At 40.9% G+C, this 17,812-nt stretch overlaps 2 protein-coding genes across 3 annotated transcripts; both read right to left on the bottom strand.

Moving 5' to 3' along the window:
* Positions 1-1,839: 1,839 nt before the first annotated feature.
* mknk1 (MAPK interacting serine/threonine kinase 1) lies at positions 1,840-8,487 on the bottom strand. Its single transcript, XM_010730215.3, has 14 exons — positions 8,355-8,487; positions 7,749-7,805; positions 7,154-7,256; positions 6,968-7,066; positions 6,769-6,866; positions 6,317-6,396; positions 6,152-6,225; positions 5,962-6,066; positions 5,824-5,879; positions 5,630-5,725; positions 5,336-5,530; positions 4,144-4,308; positions 3,988-4,031; positions 1,840-3,824 (listed from the first exon to the last, which is right to left on the bottom strand). Exons 2-14 carry the CDS (start codon positions 7,794-7,796, stop codon positions 3,605-3,607), a joined length of 1,383 nt encoding a protein of 460 aa, XP_010728517.1. The 5' UTR covers positions 7,797-7,805; positions 8,355-8,487; the 3' UTR covers positions 1,840-3,604.
* Positions 8,488-8,969: 482 nt separating this feature from the next.
* Positions 8,970-14,468, bottom strand: mob3c (MOB kinase activator 3C). Of its 2 annotated transcripts, XM_010730213.3 has the most exons (4): positions 14,074-14,457; positions 11,666-12,277; positions 10,069-10,271; positions 8,970-9,359 (listed from the first exon to the last, which is right to left on the bottom strand). In XM_010730213.3, the coding sequence occupies exons 2-4, from the start codon at positions 12,081-12,083 to the stop codon at positions 9,330-9,332; spliced, it is 651 nt and encodes a 216-aa protein (XP_010728515.1). In that variant the 5' UTR covers positions 12,084-12,277; positions 14,074-14,457; the 3' UTR covers positions 8,970-9,329. The 2 variants fall into 2 exon arrangements, with proteins under 2 accessions (XP_010728515.1, XP_010728516.1); XM_010730214.3 differs by lacking the exon at positions 8,970-9,359 and having other exon boundaries at positions 10,080-10,271; positions 11,670-12,277; positions 14,074-14,468.
* Positions 14,469-17,812: the final 3,344 nt, after the last annotated feature.

The following is a 17,812-nucleotide window of genomic DNA, read 5'->3' as shown; positions in this document are numbered from 1 at the left end:
GAATGATCAGGCAGGAGCAGCTTTCATGACTCAGAGGCTTGGCTAACACACTCATGGTGACAAGCCCTAACTACAGATGATGAAACTAGAAGTTTTACTCAATAAGACGTATACCAACAGGCACCTGATCCTGAACTTTTTCTGTTCCTGCACAGTGATAAACATCCTGGGACTGAGCAATAAACATTCAACATCATAACACAAAAAATAAGCTACAATTAGAGTTTCACACATTTCAACAACAAGTAAACACTTAAACAGGTTGCAGAAGAAAGTCCATGCTATGTAGAGGAAATGTTCTGAGCAGTCTCCGTGCAGTCAGAGGTCACAGTAGGGTTATCTTCAGGGACACCCGTGTCAGACATCTCTGATATGTGCAGCTCACCGACTCCATCCTGACATCCTGTTGGTGGAGCGTTGTCGATCCCCTGGCTGGAGCTGGACATGTGAGAGGAGGTGGGGGAGTTGGTTGGGCTGAGCTGAACGGCTGTAGTGTCCTGCAGCGTGTGCTCGCTCATCTCCATCTCAAATGCTGCTGTCCCCATCTGGATCAGTCCCCACTTCTCACCTCCTGTAGTCTTGCGGGCTATGTGGGCTGGGGGCCTTCTGCTGACCACGCAGCAGGCTGTGAAGAAGGCCAGAGCTATCAATAAGAGAATAGGTCCGATGATAATGGGGGGGTTGCCGGTGGGGATAAAGTTGCCAAAGGCGAAGGCTCCCACCAGGGTGATGTTGATGCCAGCCAGCATGATGCACAGGCCGCAGGCGCAGCACAGAGCCGGGGAGGGGAGGCTCTGATGCTGCAGGGCGCGGTGCTTGGGGACCTTCTTGGGAGCAGATGGTCTGGAGGTTTTTTCAGGTAGCACCATGTCTCATAGAGAGCTCTGTCAGAGCCAATGATCAGATGACTGACTGGCTGATCACTGAACTCATCACTTCACAGGGAGATGAAGAGGCTGAACAAATGTGAGAAGTTTATGCACTTTCAATGTTTATCTGACATTAAAATTAAACAAAAAAACTCTTTAATTCAAAAGTAACAATTAATTTAACACAGATGACACCAAACATGAATTAAAATCATTAAAATGCATTTAAAGTTATTAGTGATATCTCTGTCATACTAACAAAACATAAATGACTCTACAATTAATACATTTAATCATTTCTTTTGCTGTCTGACTTGCACAAATAAGAAAAAAAGAGAATAACAGAGGAGAAAAAAAACATATTATGTTGTATTTTCAGTGTCACTTACCTCAGATCAGACCCAGGATCCAGTTTGGTGTCCGTCTGCCCATCATGTGTCGCGGGAGCCGAGGAGCTGGAGGTGATCTCTCTCTCTCTCTCCTCCAGCAGGTGAAGGAGCACAGTGAAGTGCAGCTGGTTATTATGTAGAGGGACCGATGGGGGGCGCCAGAGAGCTCTGAAAGAAACGGACCAATCAAATCGAGCGAAGTGAAGTGATGGTTGAAGTTTTCTCACGTGTGTGCTGAACAAAGTAACATCTGATACAGTGAAGCATCTCTGAGGAATGAGTGGGAACACAGGGAGACACAGGATGGATGGGTTGAATGTTGTTTATTTGAATTAATTATTACATTATGATAAAGGTTTGTTAGGTTTTGGGATCTATATTCACATTATCAATAGCTAGATGTTGGACTTTAACTTTAAAATAAGGACACAGCTTCTGTCAGAGGTTTGTTATCTCATCCTTCACCCAGCACAAACCCGTCACTGAGTGAATCGCTTGTTCATATAGAAGATGACACCTTCACTAATAACTCCTAAATGAGAGCAAAGAGGTACATTGTTTAAATGATGACACAGATAATGTAAAGGATCTTTTTTTTATTGAGAACACAGCATACCAATGAAAATCAGCTCTACAGTGAGAGCATTATGCATAGGATCCCATACACATTTCAATGGGGCTCCATAATTGCATTACTGTATCTCATTTGATGCAATTACAAGTGGATGGAGGGGGGTGAAACAAACAAGTCCTTTTTATTATTCATAATGCGGTGAGAGGGCTGTAACGTAGCAAGTGGATGTTGTATCTCTGTCAATTCCTGCCAGCCCATGAAGACCCTTAGTTGCTATAGGGATGGGGTATCCATAGCAACAGTGTGAAATCAGGGGAGTCCTTTAGTGGGCGACACATGGAAGTTAACATGCTTAGATGAAACAGAAGTGATAGACAGGGTCTACAATGAATGAAACAAAGTTTAAGACAGAAAGTCTTAGCGTGGTTAATCCAGTATTCTTTCCATTGGCACATTCAAAACCAAAAATACAAATACTTGTATAAAAATAAATCCTTTCAACCCCAGTATGGAATCCTTCCTACGAAGTGTAGCTATCAACTATTCACAAAACTGCTTTAAGTTTCATCAACCACATACAACCACACAAACAGCATTTCACGTCATTCAGACTGAAAACACTCGCAGATTAAATCAATAAGACAATAAGAAACTAAGCTAAGCTTTTTGGGATGGTGTTCGTACAGTACAAAACGTTCAAAGACGTGGTGCAAAAAAAAAGAAAAGAGCCTGCGGTAATGCTGGACTCCAATGAGGATAAAAAGTTGTTAAAAAGTCCTTTAAAGACAAATATTATTGTAGCCGTCGAATTCACATTGTTGGACCAAACGGATCGTTCTCCCTTTCAGATAAACTGAAATCAAGTGACCTGTTTTAAAGTACATCAGTGCTACAGGTAGCTTGTGTTAAATGCATGAAGTGATCATATAAAAACTATTTGATCCAAGGGTTCTCCTCTAACATCTAAATTGTCCAACATCCATTCACATTCCTGCACTTTCTCTAAGTTTCTACGGATCCTCCACAAGAATGACTAAAGTAAGTAAAATGGAGAAAAGCCCGCTTCCAGAGACGGGCAGTCTCCTCTAAGTGTAGTCCATTCTTAGCATTTAAACCACATACATCCACACACTCCTAAACACATACACTAAACATGCTTAAAAGAGCAAAAAGGAAAAAAAATTAAATAAATGAGAACTCCCTTTCTTCCAGTGACCGAGGAGAAATAAGTAGCATTTAAACAACATGAATTAATTCACAGTTGGATGACAATAACATTTTAAAAATATCAAAAATACCACATTAGGACAGACACAGCTGCAAAACTGTACGGCACCTATGTAATGCTGCGCTGATAATGATATGTACTGATTTAATATCTAATATAAACTGCTGGCATTAAAAGTTGTTTCAGCTGCATTGGGGTCTTTGTAAATTCTATCAACATGGAATAGAAAAAAAAAAAAAACTGTACCATGTAAAGGGTAAAAATAAACCCAAAGCTGTTCTCAAATGAAACGCTCGTTTAAAACAACTCCTGGACAAATCTCAGGAGTTTCAACTATGTTTTCAAATAGGCAGTGGCAGCCGAGGATTAACCGTCCCCTTGGTGCTGAAGCTCTGTCTAGGTGATAAGATTACTGGCCATGGGAAAGAGCTTTAACACCACTACCAGAACAGTCACTTCTGATACTAAGAGCAGGCAGAGGCTAAAATCAGAACAAAATCAAAAAATAAAGACAACGACGACATTTGGGACTTGTACTGGTCCTTCACGCTGCGAGGTCGTCCGATGCTGGCGCGAAATCTCTGGTGCGCAGGGCGTTAGATTGCGCCCGCCTGCGGGCCAGCCTGGAGTTGGAAGGAGGAGAGAGCCTCATGGAGCAAACGATGATCCCAACGTCCTCCTGCTGCTCGTCGTGCTGGGATAGCTGCCGGTTAAAGGCGATGGCTTCTGCTGCAAACTGGGTCAGGTCTTTGGCGCTGCTGTTCCTGGAAGAAGAGAGGAGGCAGAAGAGAATGAATACTTTTACCCATCATACTTACTGTCCTATTGCATTATTGTGACTTGACGTCTCCTACAGATCATTGCAATGTTTAAAGCACCTAGTAAGTCTCAAACACATTAGCCTTGACTTTCTAAGCTGTGTCATACCTCTGCAGAACATGAGGAGTTGGAAGACCTCTCTCTGGAGCATTCTGTAAAAGATGAAAATTAATAATTGACTTAATAATAACAACATTAAAATAGCACTGGGTGAGTGATGAGTGCAAAACAGTTATTCTGGTGCACAGATGTAATAATACCCACCCCCTGCATCCAAGGGTGCTTGAGGACCTGAGCAGCACTGAGGCGCAAGGTTGCATCCCGGACCAACAGCTTGGATATAAGATCTCTGGCCCCATCGGTGATGTGAGCCCAGTCCTTCTCTGGAAATTCATACTTGCCCTGCTGGATGCTCTCAAACAGGTGACTCTGTGGAGAGAACGTCACACGATATCCCGTAAACCTGAAGCACAATGACGACATTCTCCTCGCTGAAGTCTAGTACAGTACTAGAGTGTCTTATAACATCAGGCACACGTCAGTCACTAATTATGGAAGCAATCTTGTGAGGACGACATGCTGCTTCTCCAGTGTTTCCCGAGCCAAGGGATTAAATATAAAATACCAGACTCTGATGATAATCAGGTGACAACAGAGGAAAATAATTCATGTACACCACTACAGATGCAGTCACACATTTTTTTTGTTCCCAGTGGCTTGAAGAATACACGTAAATTAGATATGACCGAGCTAAAAGACACATATAGAACGACTGCTGCTGAGCAACACAGCGTGACTTATTTAAAGCCAATATGCCATCTTGTTTAGTTTACCATATGCAAACTATGTAACTGCAGTCTTTGTGCTTTGACTCCTGCTTGCGTAACAACTTCCCTTTTCTCTTTCCAATAAATCTACAGTGTGTCGTCATTGAAACGGTTATATTTCCAGCATGGTTGTTCGGATCACGTAGAAAGAGTTTTGATCTTTGATGTGGTCAGACAACATGTCATTCAAACACCAGAGCACTAGAAAACATTCATGTTATCACCATTTTGCTTAGAAAATTGCTTAAGTAGGAATTTAACTTCCTGTTGATAAACCTTTTTTTATGCTGCATTAAAGTAACAATTATATCATATGAGAAAATTGGCAGTTTCTCTATATTCCTATAACCCTCATGTTTTTCTGACACCTATATGAACCATCTGCTGTGGTCAATTAGCTTTATCTTATGGTACTAATAGGGGAGCAACAATAATGAAGAACGAAAGAAGAGCATGTTTTTACAGCCGTAGCAGTTGTAAAACATGAAAACATTCATGTAATAACTTCCCCATGAGATAACAGGGGAAGCATTCTTTGTGCTGATAACGCTGCAGGAAGGAAGTGAACTCTTCTGTCAGGTGAGATGAGTCCTGATCGAGCACAGAGAGGCTGGTCTGGTTGAGCTTACCTGGCAGGTTCTGCAGGTTTCTCCCCGGTCCCAGCCGCAGTCTGTGCCACAGTGTCCCGTGAAGGGGGGACTGCCGCTCAGCAGGATGTAGAGGATGACCCCCAGACTCCAAAGGTCGCAACGCTTGTCGTAGAAGGAAGCCTCATCAGTGAACACCTCCACTACTTCCGGAGCCATGTACTCTGCTGATCCACACTGAGAGAAACACACAGTGAAGACTCAGGTAACTGTCATCCATTAGTTTGATTTGAACGTTTGTGTGCATGTGCTATGAATTCAAAACAAGACTTTTACCGGTGTGGTGAGCTCTGGCGTCGTTATAGGTGTACAGGCACTGCTGAGCTTCACTCCACTTCCCAAGTCGAAATCACAGATTTTAACTGGGGACACCTGGGTAGAAAGATAGAGGAAAACCATTATTACGCTCTGTGCCTCCAGGGACAACTAATGTCCTTCTGAAAGCTTCCTGTCCTTTAAAAGTCACTTACCCGATCAGTGTATTCACAAAGGATGTTCTCCAGCTTAAGGTCCCTGTGGGCAATGCCTGCAGAAAAGCACATAGTCACCATGGCGAAATAAAAAGCTATTCTTTAAGGGGTTTGGTAGCCGTATGGACGCTGTCCTACCTTTTGTGTGTAGGAAGTCAAGAGCTTGAGCAATGTCCCTGACCACCTTACTGGCCTCCAGCTCATCAAAGTGCTTTCGGTTCTGGATGTGTGTAAGAATGGAGCCTGGAAGAAGAGAAGACAATTGCTCGTAACAAGCAGTGTGTGTTTACGATGAGTCATCTGGAGAAACTATGTGAGTTATTCTTACCTCCACGCAGCTTTTCAAAGACCAAATAAAAGCAGGAGTTGTCTTCAAAGAACTGGATCAATTCCAAAATGTTCCTGCATTAAATAAATTCCCAGTGATTAAAATCTGTGTCGTTCTACGTTGGTATTAAGTCAGTTAAACATTTCTCATACTAAATGTACTCACTTGTTTCCTTGACACTGGTATAGAGTCTCCACTTCTCGAAACACTCTGCTGCGGCTGTGTCCTGCACTCTTCTCTATGATCTTTGTAAAACAAAACAAAAAAACAGACGAAGAGTTTAGTCGCCTAAATAAAAATTTCATGTCTTAAAACATTTTGAACTGAGTATTATTCTGTTCTGTTTGTCTCCGTAGTAAGACCGAGGATTCCTTTTGTCTGTCTGTTTGTGTTAAGTTAGTTTATCTAAACACTGTGTTGCTGAAGAGCAATGTGTGTTTATGTAAAGACCCTTTAACTGAGTTTAATAACCCTTGCGTGACTCACTTCAAGTATTTGTGCAAATAAAAGTATCTAAAACTATTTCCACAACTTTCTGTGCAAAGCTTCTCCATCAAGTACAAGCCAGGTTTTCCTAAGTAATACACATTTAAATCTTACAATTCGTTAAAACTCACCTTCACAGCATACTCCTGTCCATTCTGCAGACTTATACATCCTTGAACTTTAGCATAAGCGCCCTGACCAAGCACCTCATCAGTTAGTTTGTAAAGATCTGAAGAAAACATGACACACGAGTGAGTGTATTCTTTTATCTCCTGAATCAAATTGACATTTAAATTGTATAATATGTCTCACTAATATCCAGTTTATTACCATCAAAAGTGCCCGTGGAGCTGTCGGTCGCTCTCGTCCTTTTCTTCTTCTTTCTTTTAGCTGCATCTGGGATATTCACTGGCTGGCTTTTCTCTGTTTCTGTAGCAAACACATGAGAATTCGTATGCGAGTTCAAACGGCACAGACTTTGCCAGCGTGTCCCTGTATGCACCATGATCGTCGTACCTGCTGGGCCTTGGGAAAGGTGCTGCCTCTCCTCTGAAGTGACCCCATTCTCCTGAATTCCCCTGCAGCTTTGCCCCACTTGGCCGACAGCCAGGGAGTTACCCTGTAATGGAGAGAAGGAGGCCATGTTTGGAGGTGGAGAGAGAGAGGGAGGGAGGGAAAGCAGCCGGAGAGATCAAATGGTGTACGGTTGATAAAGCACGAGAAGTGATAAGTGATTCTATAACTTTGAAATAAACTCCTCTTCTTTTCTCTACACAAACTGTAGATAAAACCTAATTTTGCAACAAGGGACCCATTGTAATTACACGGTCATAACAAAACTTGCTTATCTTCCCCTGTGGCATCCTGCCAAAAAACACTGGCCTGATGAGAGCACAGGAAAACACAGTGACAGGCCTTATCTCGTCCTGATATTACCAGAAGCGTTCACACAGCCAGTCATAGTGCATGACTCATGGAAAGTGATGAAACTTCTACATCTGTGTGCAGATAACCAGTGAACTTCACTTTTAGAGGGGCAGCTTTATCACATCTAAGCGCAACATGTTTCGGGAAGTCGGAGGTTTTTTGAAATCAATAGTTTATATCCTACCTGGAGAGGGTGCTGGAAGGTCTCTGCCATCATGCTGTACCTCACCATATCTGCCAACTGAGAGCACACGACGCATGTCAGGCATAAATAAACACATTAACAAGTGGTGGAGAAAGGAAATCAAAAAAAGAGAAGTCCATTTCAGCGGTGTGGTCTCTACGAGAGTTTCCTCGTTTTTCACTCGCTAACGTCAAATTTAGGTTGACAGAAAAAGTCCCAGAGAGTTCAAGTCCAGCCTGTTGTTGTAACTTTTCACGAGTCAAAGCTATGCCTCCATAAGTTAATGTGTTAGCATCATTATAACAAGAGTTACATTAAGCTGCTGGTACACATTTAGCTTAGCTTTCAGGCACTAACAATAGCCACGTCGTTACTTAACAACAGCACTGTTGCTATATTAATCTGAGCACCCGTACCAAGAGGTAACAGTGTATAAAATATTCCTCAGACCATCCAGCAGAGCTAGAGTCAGCGTTAGCTGCTTGTGTTATTGTTGTTAGCACCGGGCTAGCTATCGTTTGCCCAAACGATTAACGTTTGAGATTAAAAACCGTTCAGGTTTAGTCAAAACAAACAAAATATATAAATGCAAGAAAGGCTTCTAACCTGGACCCTGTGTCCAAACCAGCCAAATCCCCGCTGTCAAAGGCTCGGACAGCTGATGTAACCATCCATCGCTAGCTGAGCTCCATCAGTCAAGACGGCGAGTGACGCGCAGGGCGGGAAAACGCATAAACAGGCGTTCGCCCCGCCCCCTCACGCACGCTTCCTCCTCCCATTGGTGGAGAATAAGGCTGCCGTTGCTACGTCACTTGGCTGGACTCCCCGCCACACCCCGGTCCACGTAGTGGGGATTTTTTGTGCATGATGATGGTCTGTATTTACACTTGCATTTAGCTGGTTTGGCAGGCTCACGCCACATACCAACAATATTTCATCACTGTTACTTCTTAAGCTTATGGTTCTGTCTTTGTCTGCGCTGGTTTTTGTCATTAAAGTACTTTAAATCCAGCGTTTGTAGCAGATTAATCTTATTAATATGTTGTATTTTCACTTCTGGGACACTGTGTTAGGTTTAATGATAAAAAAAACAAAATCATGACGCAGTGTTTCAAATATTTTTCTGGTGCAGAGCAAACACATTTTTTTAAAAACACTCATCATTTTTTAGGCTGCATTTTTTTTATGTTCAAACTATAAAAACAAGGACATCAAATAAAATAAAAACAAAACAAAACAAAACAAGACTCAACACTGCTTATAAAAAGATCAAACATAAAACATACATGCACAGGAGGAAAGAAAAAGCAAGAGTACAGGAGATGAAGTATTATAAACCAACACAAAGTCCTATAATGATGGCATTAGGCACCATATTGTAAGTAAAAACCTCTGTGAAGGTGCAGTGCCACTGTCTGAAGAAGTGTGTTTAGTTAGCGGACCTTCCCAGTTATGCTTAGAAAACCACTCATACAACTTTATGTCAAAATTGTTCTTTGTTTTGAGTGTTTTGAAGCCGATGATTTCTCACGGGGCTCAGATAACGTCAGAATGTAAACTCCTTTGTCCATGTGGTTTTGTTTAATTGCATATCTTCTCTGTCATCTCTTTCTGCAGGAAAAGAAAACAAAGGACACATCAAATTCACATCATATGCAATGGAGGAGTGCAATCATCCAATATGAAGAACATTAACTGCTCCTATAGGACCAACGACAAAATTAATTGCCTTGTGCACTAAAGGTGGGACAATAAAACACGGTCTGTGTTGCTGTGTGTTGACATAAATGTCTCGTTCCTGTTTCACTTTGCGAGGGGAATTACACAGGCCGGGATTCATAATGATGATAACCAAAGCCTCTTATTGACGCTCGGAGCACCATTCTCCATCTGCTCATGTGTGATGGAGGTCCCTTTGTTGTAAAAAAGCAACAGCTATACAAACTTTGCCTCATTACATGAAGTCAGCAATTCCTCTTATGAGGGTTGTTGCTTCAAACCAAAGCATTTTCTATGAAGCAGTTAATGAGTTTCTGTTATGATGGAAAATTTTATGGAGATTATGATTATCTTTCAGAGAACACAGTTGATGCATCGTATGGCCACAGTAAAGCTGATCACGTTGCCTGTGCAGCAAAATTGTTATAATTTTCTTTGCATGTGGATGGTAAAACACACTGACATGAAGATTTACCTCATCCTCACTGAACATGCTGCACAACAAGGTTATAGATGACAGGGTTCTGCTAGACTGGCAGTTATAAGAGTGATACTGTCTGATCCTGACCCTCACACATCTGTGATCATGCTATTGTCTCACCAGGGGTTCAAGTTCAGAGTGATCAATGAGGTTGAACTCTGAGATGAAGTAGTAGTAGTGTTTGTAGCAAGTATTGATGTGGGCCTCTGCACCCATGCTGCAGATGCTGTCAAAGTGATGGATGTAAACGTGCACAAACACCCTGAAGAGACGGCTCAGGATCTTCTTGCACACCTGATGGAAGTTCTTGGGGAAAGGTACACCTAGTGTGAAGAAAGGAGAAAAGTGTTACAGAAATTAAGAGACCTACACTTGAGAAATCGTTTGATTAGACCTCAGACAAAAAAAAGTAACATTTTCTATAACTCAATATGAAAATAACAGCACCTGTCTTTGAGTACTAGTCAATCTGATTTGCATGATCGCGCAGTAACAAGTGGTAACTCTGGGCACAAACTCTTTTCAGGTACTGGGTTTATAAAAATGGATAAAAGAGAAAAGGTAGGACCTGTAACATAATAATCCATTGCACCTTATTCAAATGTATAACAGCCCAATTTTATGTTGCTCAAGGCCTTGTCAGTCCAAAATTTTCCCTAGGCTTTGTGTGAACTGACAAAAGGCTTTTGTACCTGAAATACTCTCTTTTATATATTTTTAATGTAAAGGCACACAAGAGCCGTGTATCCAATTTCTGTTTCTGTTTTGTGTGATTACCAGCCTATTTGAGAAATTATGATTTAAAAAGAAAAAAAGATCATCCAGATATTTGTGTTTAGGAGTAAAAACAAGGACACAAAGGACACAAATAGGATTACAAATTGGTGTGTGCTTGCTCTATTGTATATGTACCGCTACAATAACCAATAACACAAAAAGTTGTCCAAAAGCTATCAGAAAAGTCCAACTGAATAGCTCTAAGTAACAGATGGCTAAACCATGTTCAAGTGATAGTCATGCATGCTTAAAATGGACAAAATCTACTAATAAAAGACAAAGAAACCAGGCCTAAGCATCACCAGATGCATGATCACAATGTCTGGACTGATGTGTCAGGAAGTATTTCCTTGAAGCTAGCTCATCTACTGGAAGGGGCAAATTAATGAGGGTTGTCCTGTTCGGGACCCTCAGGGATTGTGGACGCACTGGGCAAAAGAAAGGGAAACACCCTGGACAAATTACCAATCTATCACAGGCAGATAACAGATAGACCATTCACACCAAATTTAGAGTTTTAATTTCACCTGACCTGCACGTCTATTGACTGTAGGTGGGGACCAGAGCTCCTTGAGGAATATCTCAACACAGAGAAGTCCCTGACTGGTTCAAACTCATTTTGGTTTCAGTGCTAGCCGCTGAGCTCACTCCTCCATTATGCACAGACTTCTCCCCCCATAATAAATGTTCATTGTCAAATCTGGTGCTGAGATAAAATAACACCCGTTCAATCTCCTCTAAATGTCAGCCTTATTCTTTAATTAACCTCTGCTTGAACTTTGTCATCCTGTTTGAAATGTTAATGAAGGGGAACTGTCACTGTGCTCCTGACACTTCAGCACTGATGAAGTATAACATCAGTGCAGGCAGCAATCAATCATGTATTAGGTTACACACTCAATAATAGTCTGACTCCTTCAGTTGAAGACTCCTCACACACCTACTCTGGTGGGGAAGATGTCTTCATTATTGATGAGCGACTCTATCCAGTCCATCAGCAGGTTCATGTACTTGAGAGCTGGCAGCTTGGTAGGCTTCTTGTAGTCGTCACCGTCCTGCCACCTGTACTCGTACCTCAGCCCCCCAGACATGATGGGACACGTGCGCTCGGTGCAGAACTCGCTCATCGTGCCATAGATCAGGTTGATCCTGTTAAAGAAATCCACCACATGAACAGCAATCCAGTCGCTGATGTTCTCTCCCTCCGGAAGCTGAACCACTTTCCTCAGGTCCAAGCCAGACTTGAGGGAGGCCTGCGCCTTCTTGTAGAGTTCAAAGCGCTGGGTGCCCGGTTCAAACCGCTTCCTCGGTCTGAATGTTTTGTCTTTGCTGAACACTTGTCCAAGACACAACGCCATCGACTCAGTCGTTTCCCCTGAGATAAGGGGAGAATAAGCTCTCCAGAATAATAATTAGTTTCGGGTTGAATAGAGTGTGACCTTCCTGAGGGATGGAACCAGGCTGGTTTCAGCTTGGAAATCAGGTCACGGGAGGTCAGTGTCTGTTGTGTAAAGATTGCAGGGAGCACTTGTTTTCAGATGGCAGGACGTCTCTGTGAAGCAGAATAACAGACATCAGATGGTTATTCCTTTCCTGTCAATCCACTGCTTCGGGTCAGAGTGACCAAAAACTGCCACTGACATCAAAATTGAAGGTATAACTATTAAAACCATACATAACATTGTCACATTGTTTACAAAGGGGTTTTGGGGGGAAAAAAAACAAATCTGCCATTAAGAGAATGCAGTCAAAGTAGCCAAGTCAAACATTTTCAAGAAGTAGAACATTAGAACAGGCCAAAGTACATAGTGCACAGAAGACTGCATGTTTCTCCCAACTATGGCCAAACCAGTGAGCTCATCCCTAATGTGCCATTACTGCCTCCACTGCCCTGTGTGACCAGTATGACCTTATCACAAGACTTTCAGCAGCACCCATTGATAAAAATAGCAATGGTTTTGGTCGGTTGTGGTAAGATTCAGGCCAGCAGAGTCAAGCACAATTGAGAAAATGAATGACATGCTGCGACTCACTAAAGATTTAACAATTCTGCTGTTGGAGGGTATCGTGAGAAAAGTCCACAACACCATGCCCGCATTACTTTTATACAGGGTCGGGTATATAAAAGTTAATGTTATGACAACTAAGTTTGGTGGAGAAACACTGAACATGGCAACTGATGAAAAACACAGACTGTCAGCTAGTTCCTCTTTCGGGGAAATGAGTCTTGGGATGTGAAACACAATTACTGACAGATGATTTTTCTTTCTCCGTTGGCTATTAACCATCTGGCAGATAATACACACTGATCAGGAGCATGACTTCACCGAACTGTTATGATCATAAAACAGAAATGTTAGCAGTAGGTAATTATAGGAAAATAAGGTGGGCTGTTCATTAGAAATAAGCCTGGGTGTGTGAGATAACTGAAAGGGTTACTTTTTATTGTGCTACACTCCACTGTGTTGCGTGTTTCAGTACTGTCACGTGCAGTTTGACACTATAGTCATATTCAAGTGACCATGGTTGCAACATGATACTATATCCGCATTTGTGTCCCATTTTGAACTGCCGGTCAACATTTCCTGTGGCTGTTGACTCAAATTAGCAGAAGTTTCTCTCTCTGCATTATCATCTGTGCTCACAGTATAGACCAAACACTGATACGGCTGTTTGTTGTGACGTTTGCTGAGTGAATATTTCATTCCCACAGACTCCTCTGTGTCTGTTAAGCTTATAGTTTAGCTGGCTTCTGTTCACTCTTATGAATTTGAGGGAAAAAAGTGATGATTTAATAGCATTTGATATATGAGAAGGGTACTTTTTCTTTCCACTAGCTTTTCACAGTCTGCCTGATCTCAGTTCAAAACTCACCACTGGGGGACCATGAATACGTGGTCATAAGATAGCTCTAAATGTGTCCAAAACAAAAGGGCTTCTGAGGAAGGCTCATAGTTATAGTGTTTCATTCAGGGAGACACGGTTTCAGCCAATCATTAAACTTGGACACTCTTAGTCACTGAACACAGTAATGGTTTGTACAAAAAGTGACAGTATATGGGGCAGAGTGACTTTAATTTTGATCACTTTGCATTTCCCTGCATGCCTCAACAGCCTCAGACTGAAGCATGTCTGATCACGCACTATTGGCATGCTTTCATGGTTGTTATGGAATTTGCCTCTGACACTGCAGATATACACAAGTCCTTTTCATACCCAACATATAAATAAGGAAGGGGGAAAAAAAGAAAGCACTGCAAGTCACAGTAACCAGAAACAAAGGAAGAGTCCGGGGGAAATCATAAACAAGAGATTACAGAATGGAAAAAAAGATTTTCTGGACTGTACCTTGCTGAAATCCTGCAGCGGAGGGTCTGGAATGTGGTGGAAAGTTGTGGGAAGTTCAGGGAGGATTCAGGCACCGGACCCCTTGACTTTAAACTCCCTGTGGAGGACAGACCCAGCTGCTCTGTCCCCCCTCCTTTAGCTCTTCTGGATCCACTCTTTCTCTGACGGCCACTAACAGACCAAGAGGCTCCAACTTCACTCAGCAGCACAGACAACAGTAAAGAGAGAAAAAGTTGTTTGGCTTCTCTTCCTGTGGATGATGTCACATCCTGACTTTGTCTAGTGGGCTGCGTGTGTGTGTGTGTGTGCCTGTATGTGGGTGTGTGTATGGAGGACCTATAAATTGAAAGAGTAGAAGGGCTGAAAAAGGTCTTTCCAAACCCCTTTCTCCCCCTCCCTCTTTTCCATTTTTTTTTTCTTTCTTCTTATCCTGCAGGCAGAGCAGCCAGCCCACTTGTCCCACCGAAGCCCAACCCTCTGGTAAAGGTCCTGAGAAAACAACCCCTTCTCTTAAGCCACATATAGGACAGCGGGAGCAGAATGATCCCACAAACATTTCTGGATGTTTGGCAGTCCATGCTGCTCTCTCTTTTTTTTTTTTTTTTGTGAAGTCTCAATAACATATCATTTAAATTCTTGGCCTTTTTAAGATATTGTCATTGAACTCAGAGCTTACCCTTAAATTGAGAAAGTGCTACTCACCAAAAAAAAAATGCTCTTCAAAACATTGACAAAGAATCTGCCTTTAAATTATGAACAAACGAGTCATGTTTGAAACTGTCTATATTCTGATGCCCTTGGGGGCTGAGTGTTATGATAGCAATGATAGCTGCCCTGACTATCCCCTTTGTGTTGAAGGTGAATAGGTGCAACTAAAATGATGAGGGTGTCAATTTCTCTGCTGTGTAACGGCACCCGACCTGCAAAAAGAAGCTGCCTCTTTGTGATATACACCGCCTGACCACTTCATTAGGTATACTTGTACAATCCAATGTGATTCAGCACAATAACTCTAAATTCCACTTTAACAAAGCTTATCATTTTTCTGTTTTAGTTGACACTGTCAGAGTGGTATTCATTTAACTATGTTATGTGTTGAGGTTGTAGTTTGTATATGGTAGTGGTATTTAAAGGTGTTTCTACTATCATGGTCCTCTCATGTATGTAATTGGGAGGCCAAAACATTAGAAACACCTCTATAATTTATTTCATTTTCAAATCAAAGGCAAGTTTTAGGTTCTAATGTTTATGTTTGCTGCAATAGGATGACACAGATTTAGCTTAATGATATTAAATAAGATATAACATTCAGATGTGTGGGGTTGGTAAATAAATGATGACTGCAGTGCAGTCAAAGTAGATTCCTGCTGACAGTTTTTCCCTTCCTTCCCAGGATTAAAACATCAGAACAGGTTTCAGTGTATATCTTTATATCTGAATTTTCCCAAAGTGTCTCATTGAACTGCAGCAGTCAAGTCAGCGTTTGCACTGAGGTGGTGAGAGTCACATTTTTGGAGTCTTCCCTGAGGCAGCAGGTATCCCGAGAGACACATGAGATTTTATTGCCTCTCTGACCTTTGTCACAAGATGTTTGATGTTGCTTAACCAGAAGAATTTTGATCCCACACTCACTGGATTCAAGACGCAGTGTATTTTATGAGGTTAGTACAGATAAAGTTGCCTTATTTTATCACTATTTACGAGGAACAGGTGTTTCATTTAATTACATTTGGTTCCCTGTGCTGGAACATGTAGAGAGATTATTGCTTTATATGTTTGACTACATGAGGAGCCAAAAATGTGCCTGGAAGAGCCCTAACTGCATGATGATATATATATATTTTATCTTTCTATTTGAAATTTTCATAATATGCAAAATACAAATATACAAACTAATCCCTAGTCACCACCACCCACCAGACCTGTACTGCTAGTCATTTTGTGTACTTACACAAAACAAATATAGCAGAGACAAAAAAACATATGTGACAATAGAAGTAAGAGGTTCACATGTATTACAGGGTTACATTTTCTGCTTCCATTTGATCCACAAATGCCAAGAAAGGCTGCCAGGTTGCATTGAATTGAAAATTGACTGCCAGAAGTGATGTAGTTTTGGACATGTCCAAAACATGTGTAATAGAGTTGCAGGAACTTGCTTGCATCTATCGCAAGTAGAGTTTACTCCAGTCTAATTTTGGACAGCCTAACCTTTGACCAGTGAAGTCGATCTTGAATTGTACAACTGTATACATTTGACAAATAGATGACGTGTGAATCCTCCTAATAACTTTCTGCCACCCTGCATCTGGGATCTGTTCATTTAAATCCGCCTCCCATTTGTGTTTGAGATCATCTAAAGTTGACAAAGTTAAATAGATTGAGAAGGCCATATATTTTACCTATAATCTGTTTTAAGTTTTTGCCCAGCTTGAAAATTGAGTCTAACAGCGTTACAGGAGGAGATAAGGGGATGATGATATATTTTATGTATAATATTTATATTTTCTTGTATTTATTATAATATTTTGTTTCCCTGATAAGCCATCATGCAGCATTATCTGTTTTTTTTCTTTATTGTTGGGTAATTTATTCTAATATTTTGTACAGTATTTTTGTAACTGCCTCAGTCTGAAAATGCTTTAGTCCTGGCTCAACCAAGTATTTTGTAACTTTGAAAATTGCTTTCTACTATTAAGTGCTTCAATAATAAGGAAGTAATCTTGAGTTGCAGTAATCCATGTATCCACTTGGGGTCACCATGACTGTTACTATGAATGCTGCCACTTTCTATATTCAGGGTTTCAAGTGCATGGACATCCTTTCTTCAGAGCAGAAATGTTTTAAAATAAAACGAAACATTTTAAAGTCACAGTATTTACAAATTTAACATATAATGTATTTACTGTCATGGTGGTTGTTTTATTTAAATTCTGATTTAATGATTGTTTAGTGCTTATCAATTTGGCATAAAATGTTGGTACAACGCACATAATATACAGAAAGTAGAAACAAAAATGTAGTAAGAGTAACTTGAAGAATACATTACTGAGTATTAGCATGAGTTTACTTGTATTAGTTTGCCAAATTCATTTTTAAAAAAGTAGAAACATTCTGTCTTACAGAGAGAAACAAGTACATGTAGACTAACCCAAGACCACAAATAGGGTTAAATTAGATATTGCATATACAGTCCTACTCAAAAAAACCACAGATGACACACACACACAGGAAACAATGGGTGAAGCACATCATGACAGATTAGCTCTACTCCTGCCCTATGCTCTAGTTTTGCTCTGAGTGCTCGTCATAACCCAGAAATGTGAAAAAGGAGGAAGTGGAACCAGTCAGGCTTCTCACCTTTGATCTTCACTCTGCATAGTACTCTGTCATTAGTCACCTAAACCACGCTGCCTGTCGCAAACACTAAATTTAATGAAACAGTTGTAACGGATGGTCTAAAAGAAGTGGTATACTTGTTTTTTTTAAGTGTACATACATTTTGTCAGTATCTGTAAAAGAGTAAAAGTTAAAGTAGAAAAACATATATTCAAGGCATTTTTCTGATAAATATTTGTAATATTAGGTACTAATATAGTCAAGTCAACTTTATTGTCAATGCTGCATTTCCCTCATATCCCTGGTGCAAACAGCAATAAACATGAAATATAAAATATGAAAAATATATACAAGTTAAAAAGATATCTCAGAAACATATTATAATAATATTTGACTAATA

Source organism: Larimichthys crocea, chromosome XVII (assembly GCF_000972845.2).
Source record: "Larimichthys crocea isolate SSNF chromosome XVII, L_crocea_2.0, whole genome shotgun sequence".
Classification (NCBI taxonomy): domain Eukaryota; kingdom Metazoa; phylum Chordata; class Actinopteri; family Sciaenidae; genus Larimichthys; species Larimichthys crocea.
This window is presented reverse-complemented; position numbering and strand designations above follow the sequence as displayed.